The sequence below is a fragment of the Mustela putorius genome, unplaced genomic scaffold (genome assembly GCF_011764305.1).
Source record: "Mustela putorius furo isolate JIRA1106 unplaced genomic scaffold, ASM1176430v1.1 tig00003899_pilon_pilon_pilon, whole genome shotgun sequence".
Taxonomy (NCBI): Eukaryota; Metazoa; Chordata; class Mammalia; order Carnivora; family Mustelidae; genus Mustela; species Mustela putorius.
The window spans coordinates 4569268-4588873 of record NW_025422048.1 but is presented as its reverse complement, the minus strand read 5'-3'; the positions used below and the strand labels follow the sequence as shown (position 1 = coordinate 4588873).

Below are 19606 nucleotides of genomic sequence, written 5' to 3'. Positions count from 1 at the left end.
GGTGGAGACCGGGAGCAATGGAAGAGACCAAGAAGGTAATATGTATGGTTCTACTCAGATTTATAGCTGCCTCTGGTCTTCTTCAAGAGCCCAGAAGGAGTCCCTCTTCACCATAGATGGTGTCCCTGAGGACACGTGGGTCAGCATCCTTTCTGGAGCAAGCATCCCAGCGAAGGAAGCAGGGACTATTTCTTTTTGGAAGGTGGAGTGGGCAGACCGTGTCTGGGCCCACAGAGCCATCGTGGTGTCCCTGTGCTATCCCCCCTGGACCTATCCGGTCACCAGGGGCTCCGGGAAGGCTTCCCAGGTGGGGAAGTAGACTCCTGAGATCCGGTCCTCCAATGAGATGTGCCTGGAAAACCCAGGTCAGGTACATGGGCCAGGCCTTTTGGGAAGACAGGAAGAAACGTAGAGGTCACCGAGCACTTGCCCACACAAGCCCCTTCTCTCCTCCCCACTGTCCTGTTCTCATTCCTGTGTCTCCACTCCCTGCTTGCCTTTTGCCCTTTGTGCTTGCACGTTGGCTTTCTGTCACCTTTCTCTGGGACACTCTGCCTTTACTTATAAGATGTCCCCTTCTTCCCCATGTCTTCTTCTGATGTACCCTTCTGGCCAGGGCAGTCTGCAAACTTCACTCCTCTGTCAGCATCAGCTAATGTCGGGCACTGTGGAAAGCACTGCTAACACTTAGTGTTGTATGTGATAAGCTTCCAGAGCAGGAGAACTGCTGAGCTGAATCTGAAAGGCCACGGAAGATTTCCAGTTGCAGGCAAAGGGAACAACCCTTTCAAAGGTGCAGAAGTCAGGAAGTGGAGGCAGTTGGACTTTTCAGGAGAAAAATGTCCTCTATGTTCATTCTCTGTGGAGTTTCTGGAACACCGTTCCCTCAGGTAGGCCCTCTAGTTTGGTGTCTGATTGCTCATCGCAAAAATGTTTTACCCAGAATGACCCCTGGACCAGAACAGGACTCAGTCGAGGCTGTGCTAGAGTCTGTGTGTAAATGCAGCATACAGAACCAGGCAACATACAACAACATTTCAGTGAGGTTGTTCCATACATTTCGAATACAGGAAGATTGCTTTGTCTCAGTCTCCAGTCTATCCTGGGATCCTGTGGCCTCCTACGATGACTGTTTTCTCTGGCTTGATGTACAGCATGCTCCCCTGCCCTGCCTACTTGCAACCCTAGGCCAATGGGCAGTGAGGACTTAGCTGAGGAAGCCTGCTCAGGGAGAGCTCACGAAATGAATGCAGGAGTCAGACCATCCCAAGATCCCTTCAAACAAGTAGGCCTCCCTTCTCCATACCTCAAACTGGGCCTCCAACATCTGCCAGAACAATGATCTCTTATTCCTTAGTTTGTAGTAGCAGCAGGCATGATCTGTGGGCTCCATTCTCCCTTTTCCCTACCACATTCTCCAGGTTATCGACATGCTGAGGGCTTTTTTTTTTTTTTTAAGATTTTATTTATTTGTCATAGAGAGAGAAGCGAGAGCAAGCACAGGCAGACAGAGTGGCAGGCAGAGGCAGAGGGAGAAGCTGGCTCCCCGCCAAGCAAGGAGCCGGATGTGGGACTCGATCCCAGGACGCTGGTATCATGACCTGAGCCGAAGGCAGCTGCTTAACCAACTGAGCCACCCAGGCGTCCCATGCTGAGGGCTTTTGAGTCTTGTTATAGAATAACTTGTACCATGTTTGCCCAAGACCATCTATTTGAGATGGGTCATCCATTGGTAACTGATTGTCAAAGGAAAAAACCTTGCATCGATCAGTTTACTTGGGGATTGTAAGATATAAACTGATTCAGCAACATTAAAATGCGGGAAAGAACATACATCTTACATGCCTAGTAATAACAGCTTCTTCTTACTGACTACCTACTTTGAGCTTGTCATTTTAGAGACAGATGACACCTTCCATAATCTTTGTTAGGGGTTGAATTATAGTTTCCCTAAACTTATGCTGAACTACTAATCCCCAGGACCAGGGAAGGTGACCTTATTTGGACATAGGATCTTTGCAGATGTACTCAAGTTCAGATGAGGTCATTTGAGTGGGCCATAATGCATCCGACTGGCGTCCTCATAACAAGAGGGAAAGCTGGACGTATGCAGGTACAGAGGGAATACAGCTATGTGAGAAGAAAGAGACTGGGGTGATGTGACCACGAGCCAAGGAAAACTTGGGGATACCAGATGTTAGAAGAGACAAGAATAGAGCCTCCTCCAGAGCCTTCAGAGGGAGCATGACCATGCCAACTCCTTGACTGTGGACTGTGAGCATCCGTAAATGTGAGAGAAGAAATCCCTCCACATCCACTTTGTGGCATCTTGGTAGGCAGTCCCAGGAAATGAGTACAATCACACATCAAGGCCCAGAGGTTGTACTGTTTTATCTTCCCTATGTTACAGAAGAGGGAACTGAGAGCCAGATATTCGACCAGCCCATGTGTACTTTCCCAACCCCATCAGATCACTATCTATCCTGAAACGGAGATGAGGAGTGGCGCACTCTAAGACAGAGGGTGTAAGGATCAAGTTTCCCCTCGAGGTGAGTTTTGGAACGATGGCCACTGAAGGCTGCTCTGGGGTTCAGGCATGGTCCTTGCTCTCCCATTCACCTGTCCAGTCTGGTCTCTTTCTCTCCTAGCTGGCTAGGTGACCCAAAGTTCTGCTGCAGGCTCACTCCCCTGGACAGGCTGGACGTCAGGCAACACAGCAGGCCAGCGGCTCAAAACACCCACCCACTAGGTCTAAGGACTCTTACTGCCTGCCCACAGGGAGAGAGGTCTTTGGGCAGACCCTTCATCTAAGTGCTAGGTAAATGTGACTTTGCCCGGATGCTGTCTTGTGGATGTCCCTTGGTGTCACATCCCATACTTGCTCATGTAGAGCCCTAGGGCAGCTGCCGGTGACATCTGCCACAGACGAGGACAGGTGAGAGCCAGGCAGGAAGTGCCCCTTGCCAAGGAGGCTGGAGTTTAGAGCAGGCTTCGTCATGGCTGGGGGATGGGAGCTTCTCAGAGAAGCAGGACCATAGCTGAGATGCTTCGCACCAGCCTATCGGGGCAGGCTCAGGGCAACTACAGAACACCAGATCTTTCTGCTGATGGTCAGAGGATCTCCTGTCTGGTATTCCCCACCATGGCCACAACTGCCAGGGACCTGGGTGATGTGTGTCAGCACAGACAATGCTGGAGAGAAATTTGCACTCTGGAAATGCCTCCCTGAGGGACCCCCATGGTGGTGTGTGGGACATTGTGAGTGCTACATCCCAGCAGTCCATGATGGCCTGGATCAAACACCATCTCACACCCTTCAAGTCCATTCCCTCCAAGGACAGCATGCAGTGTCCCTGCTTCCATCCTGGAGTGCCCCACAGGCTCTGGTCCTGGGACTTGGGCCAACAGCATCCAATTCATGATATCATCCAGGCTCTAGCTCAACTCAGCCCCATCTGTACTCCCATGACCCTCCCCTGCTCATCCCAGGGCAGTCCAGATGGGATGCGGTGGGGGTGCTCCTCCTTCCACCTCTCCTGGGTTGGCTGAGCCTCTGCACAGCCTACTGCCTGGGAACCCGAAGCCCCCTCCAGCATGGCTGCTTTCTAAGTCCTCATTTCACTCTGAGCGTGTCTGGGAGAGAGTGTGGGAGAGAGTCCCAGTGACCTCCACCATCATCTGCTAGTCTTCCCTCTGCTCCAAAGGCCTGATTGCAGACACCAGGGTCCCAGCTGGCTCTGGAGATGACTGACCAGTACACACACCCTCTCTGGCTCAGCCTCAGGAAGCAAAATCTCAGAGTCACCCTCACAAGGCCATCAGTTTAATCAAACATTTGGTGTTACATAGGGAATTATTAGAAAATAACTCATAATCATAACGATTTGTCACACAATCACATGGCAATTATTATTATTTACCAACTTCTAGGAGACTCACCAAGAAGCTATATCAAGTCATGCTGTCTCTTCCTGAACCACAGCAATTACAAAAGAGCATTTCTCCCCATTCACTGTCAAGTGGAGGTAACTGCTTATGAACATCAGCATTGGGGACTGAGAGGTTAGCAGTGGGGAGACAGGAGGACAAAGCTCCCAAGCTCTCCAGACTGAAGCAAGGTTCAGGAGAGACTGAGTAGTGTGGGCAGCAAGGGAGACAGGGGCTGCCGGCTGGGACCCAGGAGGAGGATACCCTTCTCTAGCATGGCCACTTGGATGCCTATCCTGAGCTTCCCTGGACGTTATGGTTCTCAGGAGACTGATGGGTGCAGCTCTTGTCCCTAGAGAGAATGGATAGTATCCCACCAATTCCTGCAAACAGCTTCCTGTGAGGCAGCTCCATTTTTGAATACCTCCACCCTTGCCTTGCACTTTAAGGGTGCAGAATCTGGAGTCTCACACCTAAAAAGAAGATGTGCATGACTTAACTCCCTGGGTATGAGAACAGGTGGACTGTGCTCTGGGATCTTATGGTGTGGTAATGAAACCCATGGCTCCTGATGCTTTTTTAAATAGAAACAACCTCATGTAGCTTTCTATGCGCCCCAGCTTCATAGTCAACATTCTCCAACTGTCAGGACCCAGTTCCCCAACCTTGTCACTCATTTTCTCTCACTGGGGTGAAGAGGATGCTTGATCCTATAAGAAGGAAAGTGGGGAGAGGACTACATTGTCCTCATGGGTGGTCTTGTCTTTGCAGCTCAGCCACAGACCCCTGTGTATGTTCCATTTGGGCCCCTGCAATTGTCCTGAGTGGTGGTACAGTCGGACAGACCATAGAGTGGCCAAGACCCCTGGGAGCAAAGGGGCAGGGATGTGTGCTTTTTCTTTCCAACCCAGGATACCACATTACATACAGTTGTTACATCCCCTTAATGTCCTCCAATCTGTGATAGTTTCTTAGTAATTCCAGTTTCATTGAAACTGTATTATTTCCCTAATGCTGATGTAACAAATCACCATAAACTTAGTGGTACAACACGAATTTATTAGTGGAACAACACAAATGTATTCTGTAACATTTCTCAAAGTCAGAAGTCCTAAAATAGTCTCACTGGGCTAAAATAGGCAGGGTTGTGATACTTTTTGGAATTCTCTAGGGAGATATGTGTTTCCAGAGGGTGACCATGATCTTTGGCTCATACACACTTCCTCCATCTTCAAAGCCAGCAATGGGAGGATGAGTCTTTCTCACATGGCTTCCCTCTTCCACAGTTGGACCATTGAATTAACATTGGGTCTACCTGGATTATCTTGAACAATGTCCCTATATTAAGGTCAACTGATTAGTAATTTTAATTCCATCTTCAACTTTAACTCCACTTTGATGTGTAACTTAACATATTCCAGCTCCGGGCATTAGGATGTGGACATCTCTGGGAGGCCAGTGTTCTGCTTATATCAATGGCATTGACACTTCTGAGGACTACTTTTCCAGTTTTGTTAGGATGTACCTCAGTCTGAGTGTGTCTGATGTCTTCTCATGATGAGGATATCCTTTGGCATTATCATGGAGGACAGCACAATGAGAAAAAGCCTTTCTTCTTGCAAGTACTGTATCTCCAACACCTTCAGATGCAAGGAACAGTATGTGCAAAGGCAAGGAAGGCACCTGTATTTGGCGATGGGGAGAAATCCTAGTGGTTAGAGTATTTTGGTTTGAAAGTAACCTTGCAAACCATGTTGGCTACTCCCCTTCCTACTCTGTCTAGGGAAGTCTCATCAAGATCGTTGGTGAGGGGTGCCTGGATGGCTCAGTGGGTTAAGCCTCTGCCTTCGGCTCAGGTCATGGTTCTCAGGGTCCTGGGATTGAGCCCCCTGCATTGGGCTCTCTGCTCGGCAGGGAGCCTGCTTCCCCCCCCCCCCCCGCCTGCCTCTCTGCCTACTTGTGATCTCTCTCTGTGTTAAATAAATAAATAAAATCTTAAAAAAAAAACTTAAAAAAAAAAAGATCATTGGTGAATATGAGTGTGCTCTCCAGACCATACCCAGGAATCAATAGGCATGTGCTGTGTGAACTGGCTATTTGTAAAACCTTTTGTGGCCCAACCCAAGGATACACGAGTCCTTGACCATAGCAACTTAAAGATCTGAGCCAACAGGAAAGAGGAGAAGAGCATAAGCATGAAGGCCATAGCTGCCTGCTGGCAGGAGAGAGTGTGCAGTCAGCCATAGTTTGGAATCCTGCCATGCTGACTTCACCAGAATACCAGGAGCACCAACCAGGGACTGGGACAAGGGGTCTCCAGAGTCCCCAGAAAGCTCAGTTGCTTACCTTGTCCATGATCCAATAATTAGAGGATGGTGGAAAGCATTCAAACTTTGCCCATTTGGGTAGTTGTGGGCGTTAGAAATGCCAATAGGGTTTAGGGAAGAGGGGCTCCAAATACTACGACCTTAGAGCTGGAAGCTCTTTATTCATTCTTAAAATAAGTGGTGAGCATGTACTATGTGCCAGGCACTGCCTGAGGCTCTAAGGATACAGCATTGAACTAATTCGTTGCCTCTGGAGTGCTTATAATCTAATGTGTGTAAGGCTGTAGAGTTGAAATGAACCATGGAACAAAGTAAAAGGTGAAGTAGGTTGAATAGTGATCAATGCTATGGAAACAAATTGAATCCACAGAACTGAATAAGGAGTGTTGGGGATGGGGTGGAAGGAGGGATTTCAATTTAGGTTTAAGTATACACAGAAGGACTCATGGAAAAGGTGACATTGAAGGAGAGACTTGAAGATGTCTCAAGAGGAATACTGGCAGCCTGACAAAAGCAAATGCCCAGGGGAGAACAAAACATGCAGTAGCTCAGGGCTCTGCAACAGAGAGTAGGAGGCAGGGCTCTTGAGAGACTAGTTTGGAGGGCCTGATCCTCTGACCCAAGGGTAGCCTTGCAGCAAGATCAGTGGCACTGGTACCGTGAACTGACTTGTTGCATTGAGGTTTTTATCTTAGGTTTCTGACTTGACCTAGCGGATAGGGAGCAAATGCAGGTTTAAAGATAAAGGGAAAGACCAACACCATTGACTTGGAATAGGCAAGGCTGTTGTCTTGTTGTGGCATCACTGTGGTAGACAGGAAAATGGTGCCTTTCTTGAGCAGACTATGTGCAGAACAAAGTAAACACCTTTCTGCTGATGTCTAGAGCTCTTTTCGCAGAAAAGACCCTGTGCCTTCACTGAGGGGCATAGTCACTTTAACAGAGAGCTGTATTTCCTGGCACTGTAACTCACCCCAGTGGGAGGCCAGAAGCAAGTTCAAGATTTTGGGAGGAAAGTACTCCTAGGTAGTACTGTGTGCTTCCTAGGGCATTCTAACAGAAGGCATATCACTTCAGGTTCTTCTACTGTTGATCAGAAGGTCACTGAACAGAGGATTCAGGCGGTGACACCTCATGCCTGCATTGTAGAGTACATAATCAAACTTTCACCCAGTGATTGCACCCATCAGTTATCATGAACTACATCAGTTACATTCCTGAGCTTGCAAATGGTCATTTCCTTTTTCCTATCATGCCTTGCACTTTCCTCACCTGGAATCCTCCAGTAAGAGCTCCACTGCATTTACTACAGGTATTGCGTTATGTAGTAATACAGTTAGTAGAAGAAAAGCAAGATAAAAGCTTAATTCTTTCCCTTGGAGGGTCAATTCTTAGAGGAAGAAGTGTTTGCATTTGTTATTTCCAATGGAGTCCAAGGAGTGACTTCTATTACATTTTTAAAAAAGTTTTCAATTGACAAAATTATCATAAAGATAGTAAAGAGAATTCTCATATACTTTGCATCCAGTTTCCCCTATTGTCATTATCTTATGTTATTATTGTACAGCTGTCATAATCCGAGAGGGAAAACAAAAACAAGGACACTGGAAGAATCAAAGCTTCTGGCACCTATAGCTACAAGAAATAACACCCAACTCCTAGCCAGATCAACATAAATGACACATGAGACATAATGACATCTGTTACTATTACCCCACACAACACATTCAACTCTAAACTAAAATTTACAAGACCAAAAGGCGAGGAAATACATGATTTGAACAGACAATACAAATATCAGAGCTAGATTCAAATGTGACACATACGTTGGAATTAACAGACTCAAATATGACAATAATTTTGGAACTAACAGAGGATGTAAAATAACTATGTTTAAGATGCCAAGAGGCTCTACTGGGAAAAAAAAAAAGTGGAAAACATGGAAAGACAAATGAATAATGTCAAAGAGAGAAAAGTTGCATTCAGTGAAATGCACACAATGGGAAACTGGACAAAAGACAAGGGGTGTTTTATTTTGAACAAAATATTTGCCAAGCAAGAGGTGATGAGTGAGAGCCTGTATATTTGAAAAGACTCAGGGATGTGAATAGTCAAAATGTATAGAACATATTTTGATACTGATTCAAAGAAACTGAATTTAAAAAAGAGCATATGCTTGCCTGAAAAGTGTGAAAAACAAACCCATTTCACTGTATTAAAGAGTTATTTAGTGATAATCATGGTGGCTTTATGTTTAATAAAAGAGTACTTATCTTTGTGAGATTCATACTAAAGTACTGAATAATGAAAAGGTACATTTTGGATATACTTTACAATATCCTAGCATCTGAGATACCAGGTAGGTGGGGGTATATTTGGAGCTTGATTGCTCATGTATAGAAGAATGTTGACCCTGGTTGTCAGGTATATGGGGTTCACTATTCTATTCCCCACTGTTTACATGTTTGAGACTTTCTGTAGTAAAAATTTTTATTTGTAAATATCATGTCATTAAGTTTGAAAACCTAAGTAAAATGGATTGTGGTTTTTAGGAAAAAAATTGACAAATTTTCCATAAAGAAATAGAAAACCTTAATTGAACATTATAAATTGAAACCATATTATGAGCTCAAGCAACCATCATATATTCCAGGGCAAGTCAGTTTTCAAGGCTAGTTCTACCAAATGGTTGGGGAGAATTTATGTTAGGTAAACTCAAAGTGGAGAAGAATATGGGAATTTTTTTTCTATTCATTTCCCCAAGCTAGTGCTCCTGAATGTAAATGCTAGAGGAGAAACCCACCTTGAAAGAACACTTAAGCAAAAATTGCACATATAGCAGCAAATATCCTAAGTAAATGTATGCATATTCAACATAGTAGTGAATTAAATAGACAATAGGCTGTGCCCAATGAACAGAAATATATGTCTTAACATAAGAAAAATCTTTCAACTGTATTTACCTACATTAACAAAATAATGAAACTAAAAATATCAGATCACAAATGGGTACAAAAAGTCCTCTCAAAGAAATTCAACACTAGTTAATGGAAAAAACTTTGATCAGAATAAGATGAAAAAGGAATTTTCTTTTTCATTTCTGTGCAACTAAAACTACTCTTAAAAACTGAAGTCTTGGGGCACCTGGGTGGCTCAGTGGGTTAAGCCTCTACCTTCAGCTCAGGTCATGATCTCAGAATTCCTGGGATCAAGCCCTGCATCAAGCTCTCTGCTCAGCAGGGAGCCTGCTTCCCCCCCCCCCCACACACACACTGCTTGCCTCTCTGCCTACTTGTGATCTCTGCCAAATAAATAAATAAAAATCTTAAAAAAAAAAAACTGAAGTCTTGAAAGAGACACAGAGAATGAGTAACGATGTCTGAACAATAAAATAGGAGAAAACCCTGGGGAAAACTGAAGACTGAGGAACTTCTGTTTGGGTTGGAGACTCAGGAACATCAGGGATGCGGGGAGGGAACGTAGGCTTTGTAAATGCAGACGACAGGATAGACAGGGGGACCAATTTTCAATTTCTGCTTCTGCTTCCCTGCCCAGACCTGAGGCAGGATCCCAGAGCACACATGACAGTAGCCCTGGTGTAACAACCAGACACAGGAAAGATGGGATGAATGAGGCATTTAACTACAGACTTTGTGCTAATAACCACATGATACAACTTAGTGGTAAGGAATGCTCCATCTAAATTATTGAAATATAAGACAAAGAGTCAGCCTGAAATACATTAGCAAATATCAAAGCAAATCATATAAGAGAAGGTATTTTTCATAAAGTATATAAACTCTACAGATACATAAGTACATAATTTGTAAATGCATAAAGTACCACACATGCATATATACGGCCATGTCCACATCTATGTAATATGTACATACATGTGTATTTAAACACATATAATCTACACGTTGTATATACTTATATACCATATCAAATATAGTACAAAAACTAACTACTGACATTGTGTTTCTTAGGATGAACGAGCACAACCAAGGAAAACTCACTGCAGCGGACCCCGAAACAGGGGATAACCCTAAACACCCTGGGACCGAACCCCAAACCTCTGCAGCTGCTCAGCCTCGTCAGTAGATTCAATGTTTTTATAAAATCTTCAGACTGTTCCTGAAGTCTGGCGGCTGGCGAAGGGACCCCTTGGAAGGAGCGCTTCTCCTCCGACCCTGCCTCCCGGTCACGGGCACTGCGGGTCCACATCAGGCATCTGTCCCGTGACGGCGTGTGTCCCACAAGGGGAGAGGAGGGCCTCCTGGGTGAGGGCCGAGGGGTCCCACGTCCCAGCGCACTGTGTCCCTGCCCGCAGCCCTGAGACACCCCGGGCCCCGGGAGCAGGTGCGGCACGAGCCCCGCCAACCATCCCGCTGGGGCTCAGGTCTGCGGTCACCGGCGGCCCAGTGTTGCCAGAGGGCAGGCGAGGCGCCCAGGGAGGACCGAGGGACCCTCCTCCCCGCTCCCCTGCTCCCGCCTTGCCCACGCGGGACCCATCGCCGCGGAGGTGCTGTCAGCCCTAGGGGACCCCTTCCTCTGGGGTCCGGATGTGACGAGCGCCGACTTCCGCCTCCGAGGCCTGAGAGAGGCGAGGCCCTGTGTGCGGGAAGCCGGAGTCCGGTTGGCTGAGGGAAGGAGCCCAGGCCCGGCAGCCAGGCGTGCAGGTAGACCCTGCCCCGACGGTGCCCCGAGTGGGGGTCGTGGGGGGACCCCCGGGATCCAGGGGGCCATGGCGGCAGCCCCGAGAGACCCCGGGCCGGGGCAGCGCCGTCCGGCGGAGCCCTTCCCGCCGGGGCCAGGGCAGGGGACACGGGTCCCCAGAAGGACGGGCCCAGGCCCCCCCTGGAGCGGGTGTCGGCACCTGAGGGAGATCGGGGCGGCCCCGAGGGCTGCAGCCCCACCGCAGCCCAGCCGCGGACCGACCCTGGGGCCCCGGGGGAGGGTGGCCACAGGGGGCGTCGGCTGAAAGGTGCCTCGGGGGTCCGAGGGGGCTGAGGACCTTGGTCGGAGGGCGAGGATGCCGGGTCAGGAAGGCCGCGGCCCAGGGAGGCCCTGGGGCGTCAGGGGGGATGGGGTCGTGCCCGAGCGGGGGCAGGACCGAGGGAGTTGGGAGCCCAGGACAGAGGGGTCGAAACTGAGGTCGGCCCCAGGACCAGTCCGGGCAGGCCCCGGGCGGGATGGGGACACGTGGCCAGGGTGTGGGGACTGGCGCGTCCGGGTCTCGGAGACACTGTGGGCCTTGGCAGAAGGAGCGGGGCCTCCCTCAGTGGGGTAGGGGGCGGGCGCAGGTCGTGCTTTGTTTCATGGTGAGGGTGTAGGAGGACTGAGGGAGCCTGGACCCCAGCCCAGAGTCAGTCAGGGAAGGTCCGTGGTGGGGGATGGGAGCACGTGGCGAGTCCGGACTTCCGCATCCGGGTCTCTCGGGGATAAAGCGCCTGATGTAAGGAGCCAATCTCAGGGCGTCAGAGGGGAGGGCTCAGACGCGGATGGGATTCAAGGTATGAACCCTGAGGGAGGCCAGAGGGGACCTCTCCCACATCGGCTCCCAAGGCCATTCCGGGAAGTCCGCCCTGGAGTGATGGGACAAGTGGTCAGGTGGCCTGACTGGGGCTTCGGGGCCTCCGGAGATACTCGGAGCCTTGGTGGAAGGAGCAGGGCCTCCCTCAGGCGGGCAGAGGGGCGGGCGCAGGTCATACTGGGCTTCGTGGTGAGGGTGCAGAGGGAGGACTGAGGGATCCAGGACCCCAGCCCAGAGTCAGGCAGGGAAGGTCCGTGGTGGGTGATGGGAGCACGTGGCGAGTCCGGACTTCCGCATCCGGGTCTCTTGGGGATAAAGCGCCTGGCGTAAGGACCTGACTGACCTCAGGGTGTCACAGGGAGGGCTCAGCCGCGAATGGGATTCAAGGTATGAACCCTGAGGCAGGAGAGGGGGGACCTCAGAGCATTTGGGCCCCAGGGTCAGTTTAGAAAGGCATCTGGCAGGATGGGGTCTCCTATGCTCTAGGGTGGGACTCGAGCCTCAGGGTTTCTCTAGGGACTGGGGACCTTGGCAGAAAGAAAAGGGCCTCCCTCGGGTGGGCAGAGGGGAGGGCACCGGTCCTGCTGGGCTTTACAGTGAGCAACCCAGAGTCAGGCAGGGAAGGTCCGTGGTGGGGGATGGGAGCACGTGGCGAGTCCGGACTTCCACATCCGGGTCTCTGAGTGACGAAGGGCCTAGTGTAAGGAGATCTCAGGTCTTCAGAGGGGAGGCCTCAGAAGGGACTGTGATTCAAGGTACGAAACCAAAGGCAGGACAGTAAGGACCTCACAGAATTGGGTCTCCAGGGCCAGTCTAGAAATGGACCTGCGTGGGATGGGGACTTGTAGCCCCTGGGGTGGGGCGGATGCGTCACGCTTTCTCTAGTGATTGTGGGCTTTGGCAGAGGGAGCGGGGCTTCGGGGGGGGGGGCGGGGGTAGGGGGCGGGAGAAGCCTTGCTGAGTTTTATGGTGAGGATGTAGGAGGATTGAGGGACCCAGGGCCCCAGCCCAGAGTCAGTCAGGGAAGGTCTGTGGTGGGGGATGGGAGCACGTGGCGAGTCCGGACTTCCGCATCCGGGTCTCACAGACACTGGGGACCTTGGCAGAAGGCCCTGATGCTCAGAGGGGCGGGGGGCAGCCCAGGCCGTGCTGGGCTTCACGGCGAGGAGGCAGAGGGAGGTCTGAGGGACCCTGGACCCCAACCCAGAGGCAGCCCCTAGACGTCTTAGTGTAGGACACGGACTCCTCATTTGTGTTCGTATGTGCGTGTTTGTGTACCTCACTTGCCCAGCTGGGTCTCCCGGATGCTGGATGCGCTGGGGTCCAGGAGTCGATCCACGGGCGGTACAGCACACAAAGGCATAGGCACCAGGGAGCCCCGTTGGAAAGGGGAAGAAGGCCCGAGAGACCCGGACGCCCCATCTCAGCCCCCGCGGTCAGCCCTGGGAAGTCTTGGGCTTTGCCGCTGCACATCGTGGTCACAGGCTTGAGCCAGTGGGCTCAGGGGAGCGATGGCCTTGGTGTGGGAGCCCCGGCCCCGGGACAGCAGACAGGAGAGGCCCGGGACCCGCGAGGGCTCGAGGCGAGAAGACCTGAGGGCGTCCCCAGGGAGCCCGCGGGACCGCGGCTTGGTTCAGCCACGGGAGGCTCCTGGGGTGGGCGATCCCACGCCGTGGGTGGCCACTGCCGACTCAGGGCCTCTGAGGACCGGTGGTCACAAGGATGGAGCACCGCCTCAAGAACGCGTGAGGGGGGAGATGGACCGTGTGTGCCTGGGGGGAAGGCGAGGCCTACAAGGAGGACTGCAGGATCGGGGACAGAGACCACGTTTGGTCCCAGGAGGCCCCAGGGACAGATGATCACATCGGGCGAGCCCTGCATTCCCACCAAGTCTCCCAGAGACGCGGGTCTGGGTGGAAGCATCGGGCTTCAGGACCTCCCGGGCAGACCTGGGCCGGCTGTGGTGGAAGGAGAGGACCAGAGGGAGGACTGAGGCATCCCGGTCCCCAGCATGTTCAATTCGGAGAGGAGGCCCCAGTGTAGGAGGAGCCCATGCCTGTCCTGATGTCCACATCTGGGTGTGAGAGACTGTGGGCTGTGGTGAGAAGGAACACGGCCTGGGGTGTGGAGGGCTCGTGCGTGTGTTTGTGTCTGTGTGTGTGAGAGAGAGAGAGAGAGAGCGAGAGGAGCATGGTATGGGGAGGAGGGTCTCAGGTCCTTCTGGGAGAGAGGATGAGGACCCTGGGGCAGGACTGGCCGTACCGGATCCTACCTTCTCAACAAAGGAGCCAGTGCCCCGGAGTCCAGCCTTGCCCTGTTGGCAGCCCAGGGAGGACTGGTCAGCGGTAGCCCAAGGTGGCAGGCATGCTCACTTGTCTCATGGGCTGGAAGGTGGAGAGACCTCGGGGAGTGAGGTCTCAGGCCGAGGGGCACATGGCCTCTATCTCAGGTTGGGGGTGGGTGGAAGACCAGGCCCTGGCCAGAAGGAGGATTAGCCTCCCAGGACCATAAGGGCATCCCCATCCCGGGACAGAGGGGTCGGTCCGCACTGCCAGCCCTTTGGGATCTTGCTGGAAGCTGAAGGTGGGGGACGGACCCTCGGACATGGACGTGGTGGCTCCTCACCGTCCTCTGGGAGCTCTCAGGGAGGCGAGGGCCATCCTGGGAGAGGACAGAGTCGGGTCATCTGAGGAAGCCCACCTGGGAGACACCCTGGTACAGCAAGAGTCAATGTGGGGACCCCCTAGACAGGAACGAGGACCCCCTTGGGACGCGGAGGGGATGGCCCAGAAATCTGGCCAGCTCTACCTGACTGCCCTGAGAACCCGGGCTGCGTCTGTCAGGCTGAGCCCCTCTTCGTCCCCAATTCCCTGGGCTCTGGGAGGGGAGGGTCTGTGCCTGAGGGTCTGTACTCAGGTCAGTGGAGGAGGGAGGATCCCCAGGGGCCAGGCCTGCCCTCACACTTCTGTCAGCCATGGGGAGATGGGGGGACAGTGGGGAGACGGGGCATCGGTGGGCAGACTGAGTTCTCCTCGCTTTTCCTTCCGGCTTCTCCATGAGATGAGGCCTCGACACCAGGAAGGTGGCCTCCAGTGAACACCGGGAGTTTTCCCAGCCTTCCTGGGGTCAAGGTATAGACAAAGAAGCAGACCCATCCCACATAGATGGCACCCCCACATTTGGCCATCCCTGGAGATCCGTGACGAGCCCTGTAGACCTGATGCAGGCCGGTCCAGATGTGACCCCCTCGCTTTCCTTCCGTGGAGGCTCAGGGCCGCATGATCTTGCTGGGACCCTTTCGCCTCTGGGCCAAGGGGCGTGGGGCTTAGGTCCTGGCAGGGGGAAGAAGTCTCCTGAGAGGCCAAGGAGGGGACGGCCCAGCCTGGACGGGTGGCAGACTCAGGAGTCCAACCCAGCCCTCCGGTGTGCCCTGGGCCCCGGGGCTGTGCTCTAAGTGTGTCCCCTGAGGTGTCTTCTCCTTTTCTCCCCTAGGGGTATCGAGAAGCAGCTGTTGAGCCCTCGGTGTGAGGCAGGAGTCCCTGAGATCACGGTGCAGGTGAGTGCCAGTGGTCAAGGTGAGGTACTTGCTGTGAGCCTGGCGCCAGGGTCCCAACCCAGAGGGCACCCCTGGGCACCCATGGGCGACGCAGCCCACTGTCAGCTCTGGGACATCCGGGCCTCTGCCGGATGGGCTGCACCCTGAGAAGCCACCCACATGTGTCTTCAGGTTCAGCCCGACACCATCGCCATGCCCCTGGGTCAGAGGAGTGAGCTGTGGAAGCTGGAGGAAGACCCCGGTCCAGGACCGGGACAGGGCCTGGAGGAGGCACAGCAGTGCGGGGCTGGAGGAGAGGAGACCCTACCTCCCTCCTCCGCCTCTGCCTCCTCCCAGTCCAGCGTCTCTTCCCTCTCTTGCTCGGCCCTGTCTCTGGGCCCCCAGGAGGAGGGGTCTGCTGCGGGGACCCTGAGTCCACCCCAGAGCCCTCAGATGGCCTGCCCCTTGCCCGCGGCCATGGCAGCCACTGCCTGGAGCCCGCCCGACCAGGGCTCCAGCAGCTCAGATGAGGAGGGGTCCAGCACCGGGGAGGAGTCCGAAGAAGCCGAGCCCAGGCGCTCTGACATACTCCAGGAGAAGACAGCTGACCTGGTGGGGTTCCTGCTCCTCAAGTATCTCACCAAGGAGCCGGCCAGCCAGGCGGAGATGCTGGCGATCGTCGGCGAGGATGAGCAGGACGCCTTCCCCGGAATGCTGGGCCAGGCGTCCGAGTGCATGCGGCTGGTGTTCGGCGTGGAGGTGAAGGAAGTAGACCCCACCGAGCACTCCTACGTCCTGGTCACTGTCCTGGGCCTCACCTGCGATGCGATGCTGAACGGTGAGCAGGGCCCGCCCAAGACCGGCCTCCTGGTGGTGCTCCTGGCGGTGATCCTCCTGGAGGGCGACCGTGCCCCCGAGGAGGTGGTGTGGGAAGCGCTGGGGGTCATGGGGGTGTATGCCGGCGAGGAGCACATCATCTACGGGGAGCCCCGGGAGCTCCTGACCAACGTCTGGGTGCAGGAAGGGTACCTGGAGTACCGGCAGGTGCCCGGCGGTGACCCTGCCCGCTACGAGTTCCTGTGGGGCCCCAGGGCTCACGCGGAAACCAGCAGGTTGCAGGTTCTGGAGTATTTGCTGCGGGTCTATCCCGGGCTGCCGGTTTCCTCCCTGGTCCCATCTGAAGAGGCTGTGAGCCACGAGGAAGGGAGGGCCTGAGCCCCAGTGGTGGCTGTGGTGCGGTCCGGGCCCTGGCGGGGTGGGCAGATTGTCCTGGGGGTTCCGGGCACGAAGTGAGGCTGTTTCTTGGTTCTTCCCTGTTGGGGTGTGTGTGTGTGTGTGTGTGTGTGTGTGTGAAGAGAGAGCCCTGGGATTTCGAAGCAGTGCAGGGCCAGGGAGGTTTGGGGGAAAATGCAGGGCAAAGAGCCTCCTTTGGGGATGTGGAGGGCGGTTCCCTGCGATGCCTCCCAAGTTCAGAGCTCGGTGTCCCTGGTGAGCTCTCCAGTGGGTTCCTTGGCGTAGGAGGTTTCATTGGCTTCAGTGACTGAGTGTGTGCGTGACATCCCCCAACACAGCGTTTGTCCTGACCCAGTTCAAGAGTTTCGAGTTTTGTCATGTCCCGGGGCCGTCTGGGGGACTCCGTTGGTTACGCATCTGCCTTCAGCTCAGGTCAGGATCTCAGGATCTTGTAATATAACCCCACATCGGGCTCCCTGCTCAGTCGGCCTGTTTCTCCCTCTCCCTCTCTGTGTGCTGTTTCTCGAATAAATAAACACATAAAATATCTTTCAGCAAAAAGGATTTTTGCCGTGTCCTAGAAACCAGCCTAGACACCTTGCCTCCTGTTTGGGCTCTGGGCCAGAATCACAGGGCTTGGCCTCGGGGTGGGTTGGGAAGGCGAAAGAACGGAATAGGAAGGGGAAGGGGGTCAGGAACGGGGGACGATAAGCGTGTGGGTTCTTGCCTCTGATGCCCCGCTGGCTGTCCTGGTGTCCATGGCAGAGGCACACACACGGGGCTCCTGCCCTGGCTTGGTTCTTCAAGAAAGGAGGAGAAGCGTCCGCTCAGCACAGAGGGAGCTCGGCTCACTGGCTCCTCGATTCCTCGACGTGGGCTGAGTTCTACCGTCTGGAAGGCCCTGCGGCTGAGCGCGGAGGACGCTAGAAGTAGGACGCGTCCCAGCCATAGGGGACTGTGTGTAGCCGTCCCAGTCATGGCACGAAGGTGGGCAGGCGTGCCCTGAGAGCTGCGGATGAAGCGGAAGCCGTGAGGGGGTGTTGCTCCCGAGGCGACGACGGCCCTGGAAATGCCCCTGACCCAGCCCGGGCGGCAGGGCTGTGACTAGAGGGGCCCCATGATCGCTTCTGTGCTGCCGGTCACGGGGAAGCTGGGTGGTGACAGTGGCCCTCTTTGGGCATCGGGTGCTTTTGGGGCGGGACAGATGTCTTAAATGGATAAACGCTGGGAGCAGTTTGCATTGGGCCGTGGAGAAGGCCGAGTGTCTGTGGCCTGAAGGTACAGCGTGCCGGGCCCCGTCACAGGGTATTTGAACACAGTGAAGGTTCAGGGGCTTTATTCCCACCTTCACCACGAACGTTCTGTGGACGACAGCGGGGAATGCGCACGTCCCGGACAGCCCTGTTCCCCCCGGACCGGCGGAGCCTTCGCTGGCTCCTCGGCCAGGAGAAATTATCGGGACTCCCCGGAGTTGTCCGCCGCCAGTCCTGAAGAGTGGCTGGGTGTTCGTGGGAAGAAATGGTTGAAGCTCAGAGGTCTGCATGGGAGAGAAGCTGAAAAGAGGCATCGAGGTGGTCTCTTCCTGTTCCTGGGGACCTTTGGGTTCCTTGCACGCAGCTGGTCTGGACCCCCTGCGCCACCCTCACCCATTTGGGCACGATCTGTCCTCCCGGAGGTGCACAGGCAGGGAGCTCGGTGTGCTTCGCTTCTCTGTCGTTCCACTCGAACCCCGCGTCTGTGATCTGTCAGGGCAACGAACGATTTGTAGATGGGGAGAGTGGGGTGGGGGGGTCACAATAGCACCGGACAGCTGTCCCAAGCAGCGCAGACCCTCAGACGCCAGCGTGCCCGTGTTCCGGCCTCTTCTAAAGCGGGACAGGAGCAGAGAATCACGGGTTAGAGAGGTTTCGGACTGTGCATCCGAGGACAGCGAACATTGTCAGCCCACTGAGATCTTGGAGGTTATGGCCCTGGGAAGTGCCAAAAGGGGCTCCGGGGTGAGGAGGGTGATCAGCCCCGCTGAGATGTCGTGAACAACCATAGCCACGTCCGTGCGTGTGCCAACTCGGGAACATTAGGTGCGATCTCGCACTTGAAGCCCCTGTCCCTTGGTCTTTGGGCACATCCAAAGACAGAGACTTTCAAGGCAAATTGGACTTTCTCAGGAACCCCTCCCAGAAATGAGGGGGTTTTGCCTCAGCGAAGTAGCAAAGCGGCTTTGGGCTGAAAAGGTAGTCCGCAAGAGTGAATCAGAGCGATGTCCAGTGCCGGGCCCCCCCTTGTGCTCCTCCTGTCCCCAGGCTAAGAAGGAAAACGGCGTGGCCTGTCCTCTCGCACTTAGGAAGGCTCCCGTGGCAGAATCCTGTTTGTCACAGGCATTCCTATCGAAGGCGCCCCAGGGACCCTGGATCCGTTCTTTGCCATGGCAGCACAGAACAGAGAGCGCACCGCGTCCTCAGCCAGACTCTGGTGTCAGACCCACGGACCATTATGCGTGTGTGTCATGCCCGACGTGTGGGCCTTACTGCTCCGCGCAGGGCGGGCGGCCTTCCCCACAGGAGCCTCTGCTCGGGAAACGGGCTGTAGGGATGCTTCCTGCCCCCTGCACCGCCAGGTCCCTGAGCTACCCCGTTAGTGCCCGTGGGGCCGTCATGAGTCTCTTTTGGGAGCCGGGCAGCCAGCTGCATGTGGGCCTTGTGGGAACTGGGGTGGGGGTCCTCCTCCTGGGGCCCGGCCCCCAGCCCCCATGCCTCGTGCACTGCCCAGCCTGTCCTGACCCTGGCCTCGGTCTGCAATGACTGCGGTCTCGTCCTCCTGTCTCCCCGCTGCAAAGCCCTCACCCCTCAGTCTTCTCACACTCATCCTTCCTTGGGAGGCCCCAGCCGTGGATCCCGCTCAGCGTGCCCGCACTTCCGCTAGAGCTGACTCGACACCCTGGTGGCGCGTGTGCCCGGGGCCCGCGAGTGACAGTCGTCCCCCGGTGACTGCGTGAGACCTATTTTCGGAGATGTCCTGTGTCACCCCAACTGCTTCATGAAGCAGGTGGCC

At 54.2% G+C, this 19606-nt stretch overlaps 1 protein-coding gene across 1 annotated transcript; it reads left to right on the top strand.

Moving 5' to 3' along the window:
- Nucleotides 1-10907: 10907 nt before the first annotated feature.
- On the top strand, nt 10908-17168 carry LOC123388452 (melanoma-associated antigen 8-like). The gene is made up of 3 exons (XM_045068036.1): nt 10908-10936; nt 15283-15346; nt 15518-17168. Exon 3 carries the CDS (start codon nt 15539-15541, stop codon nt 16538-16540), a length of 1002 nt encoding a protein of 333 aa, XP_044923971.1. The 5' UTR covers nt 10908-10936; nt 15283-15346; nt 15518-15538; the 3' UTR covers nt 16541-17168.
- Nucleotides 17169-19606: the final 2438 nt, after the last annotated feature.

Coding starts and splice junctions, on each gene's coding strand:
- LOC123388452 (XM_045068036.1), top strand. CDS start 15,539: ATGCCCCTGGGTCAGAGGAGTGAGCTGTGGAAGCTGGAGGAAGACCCC.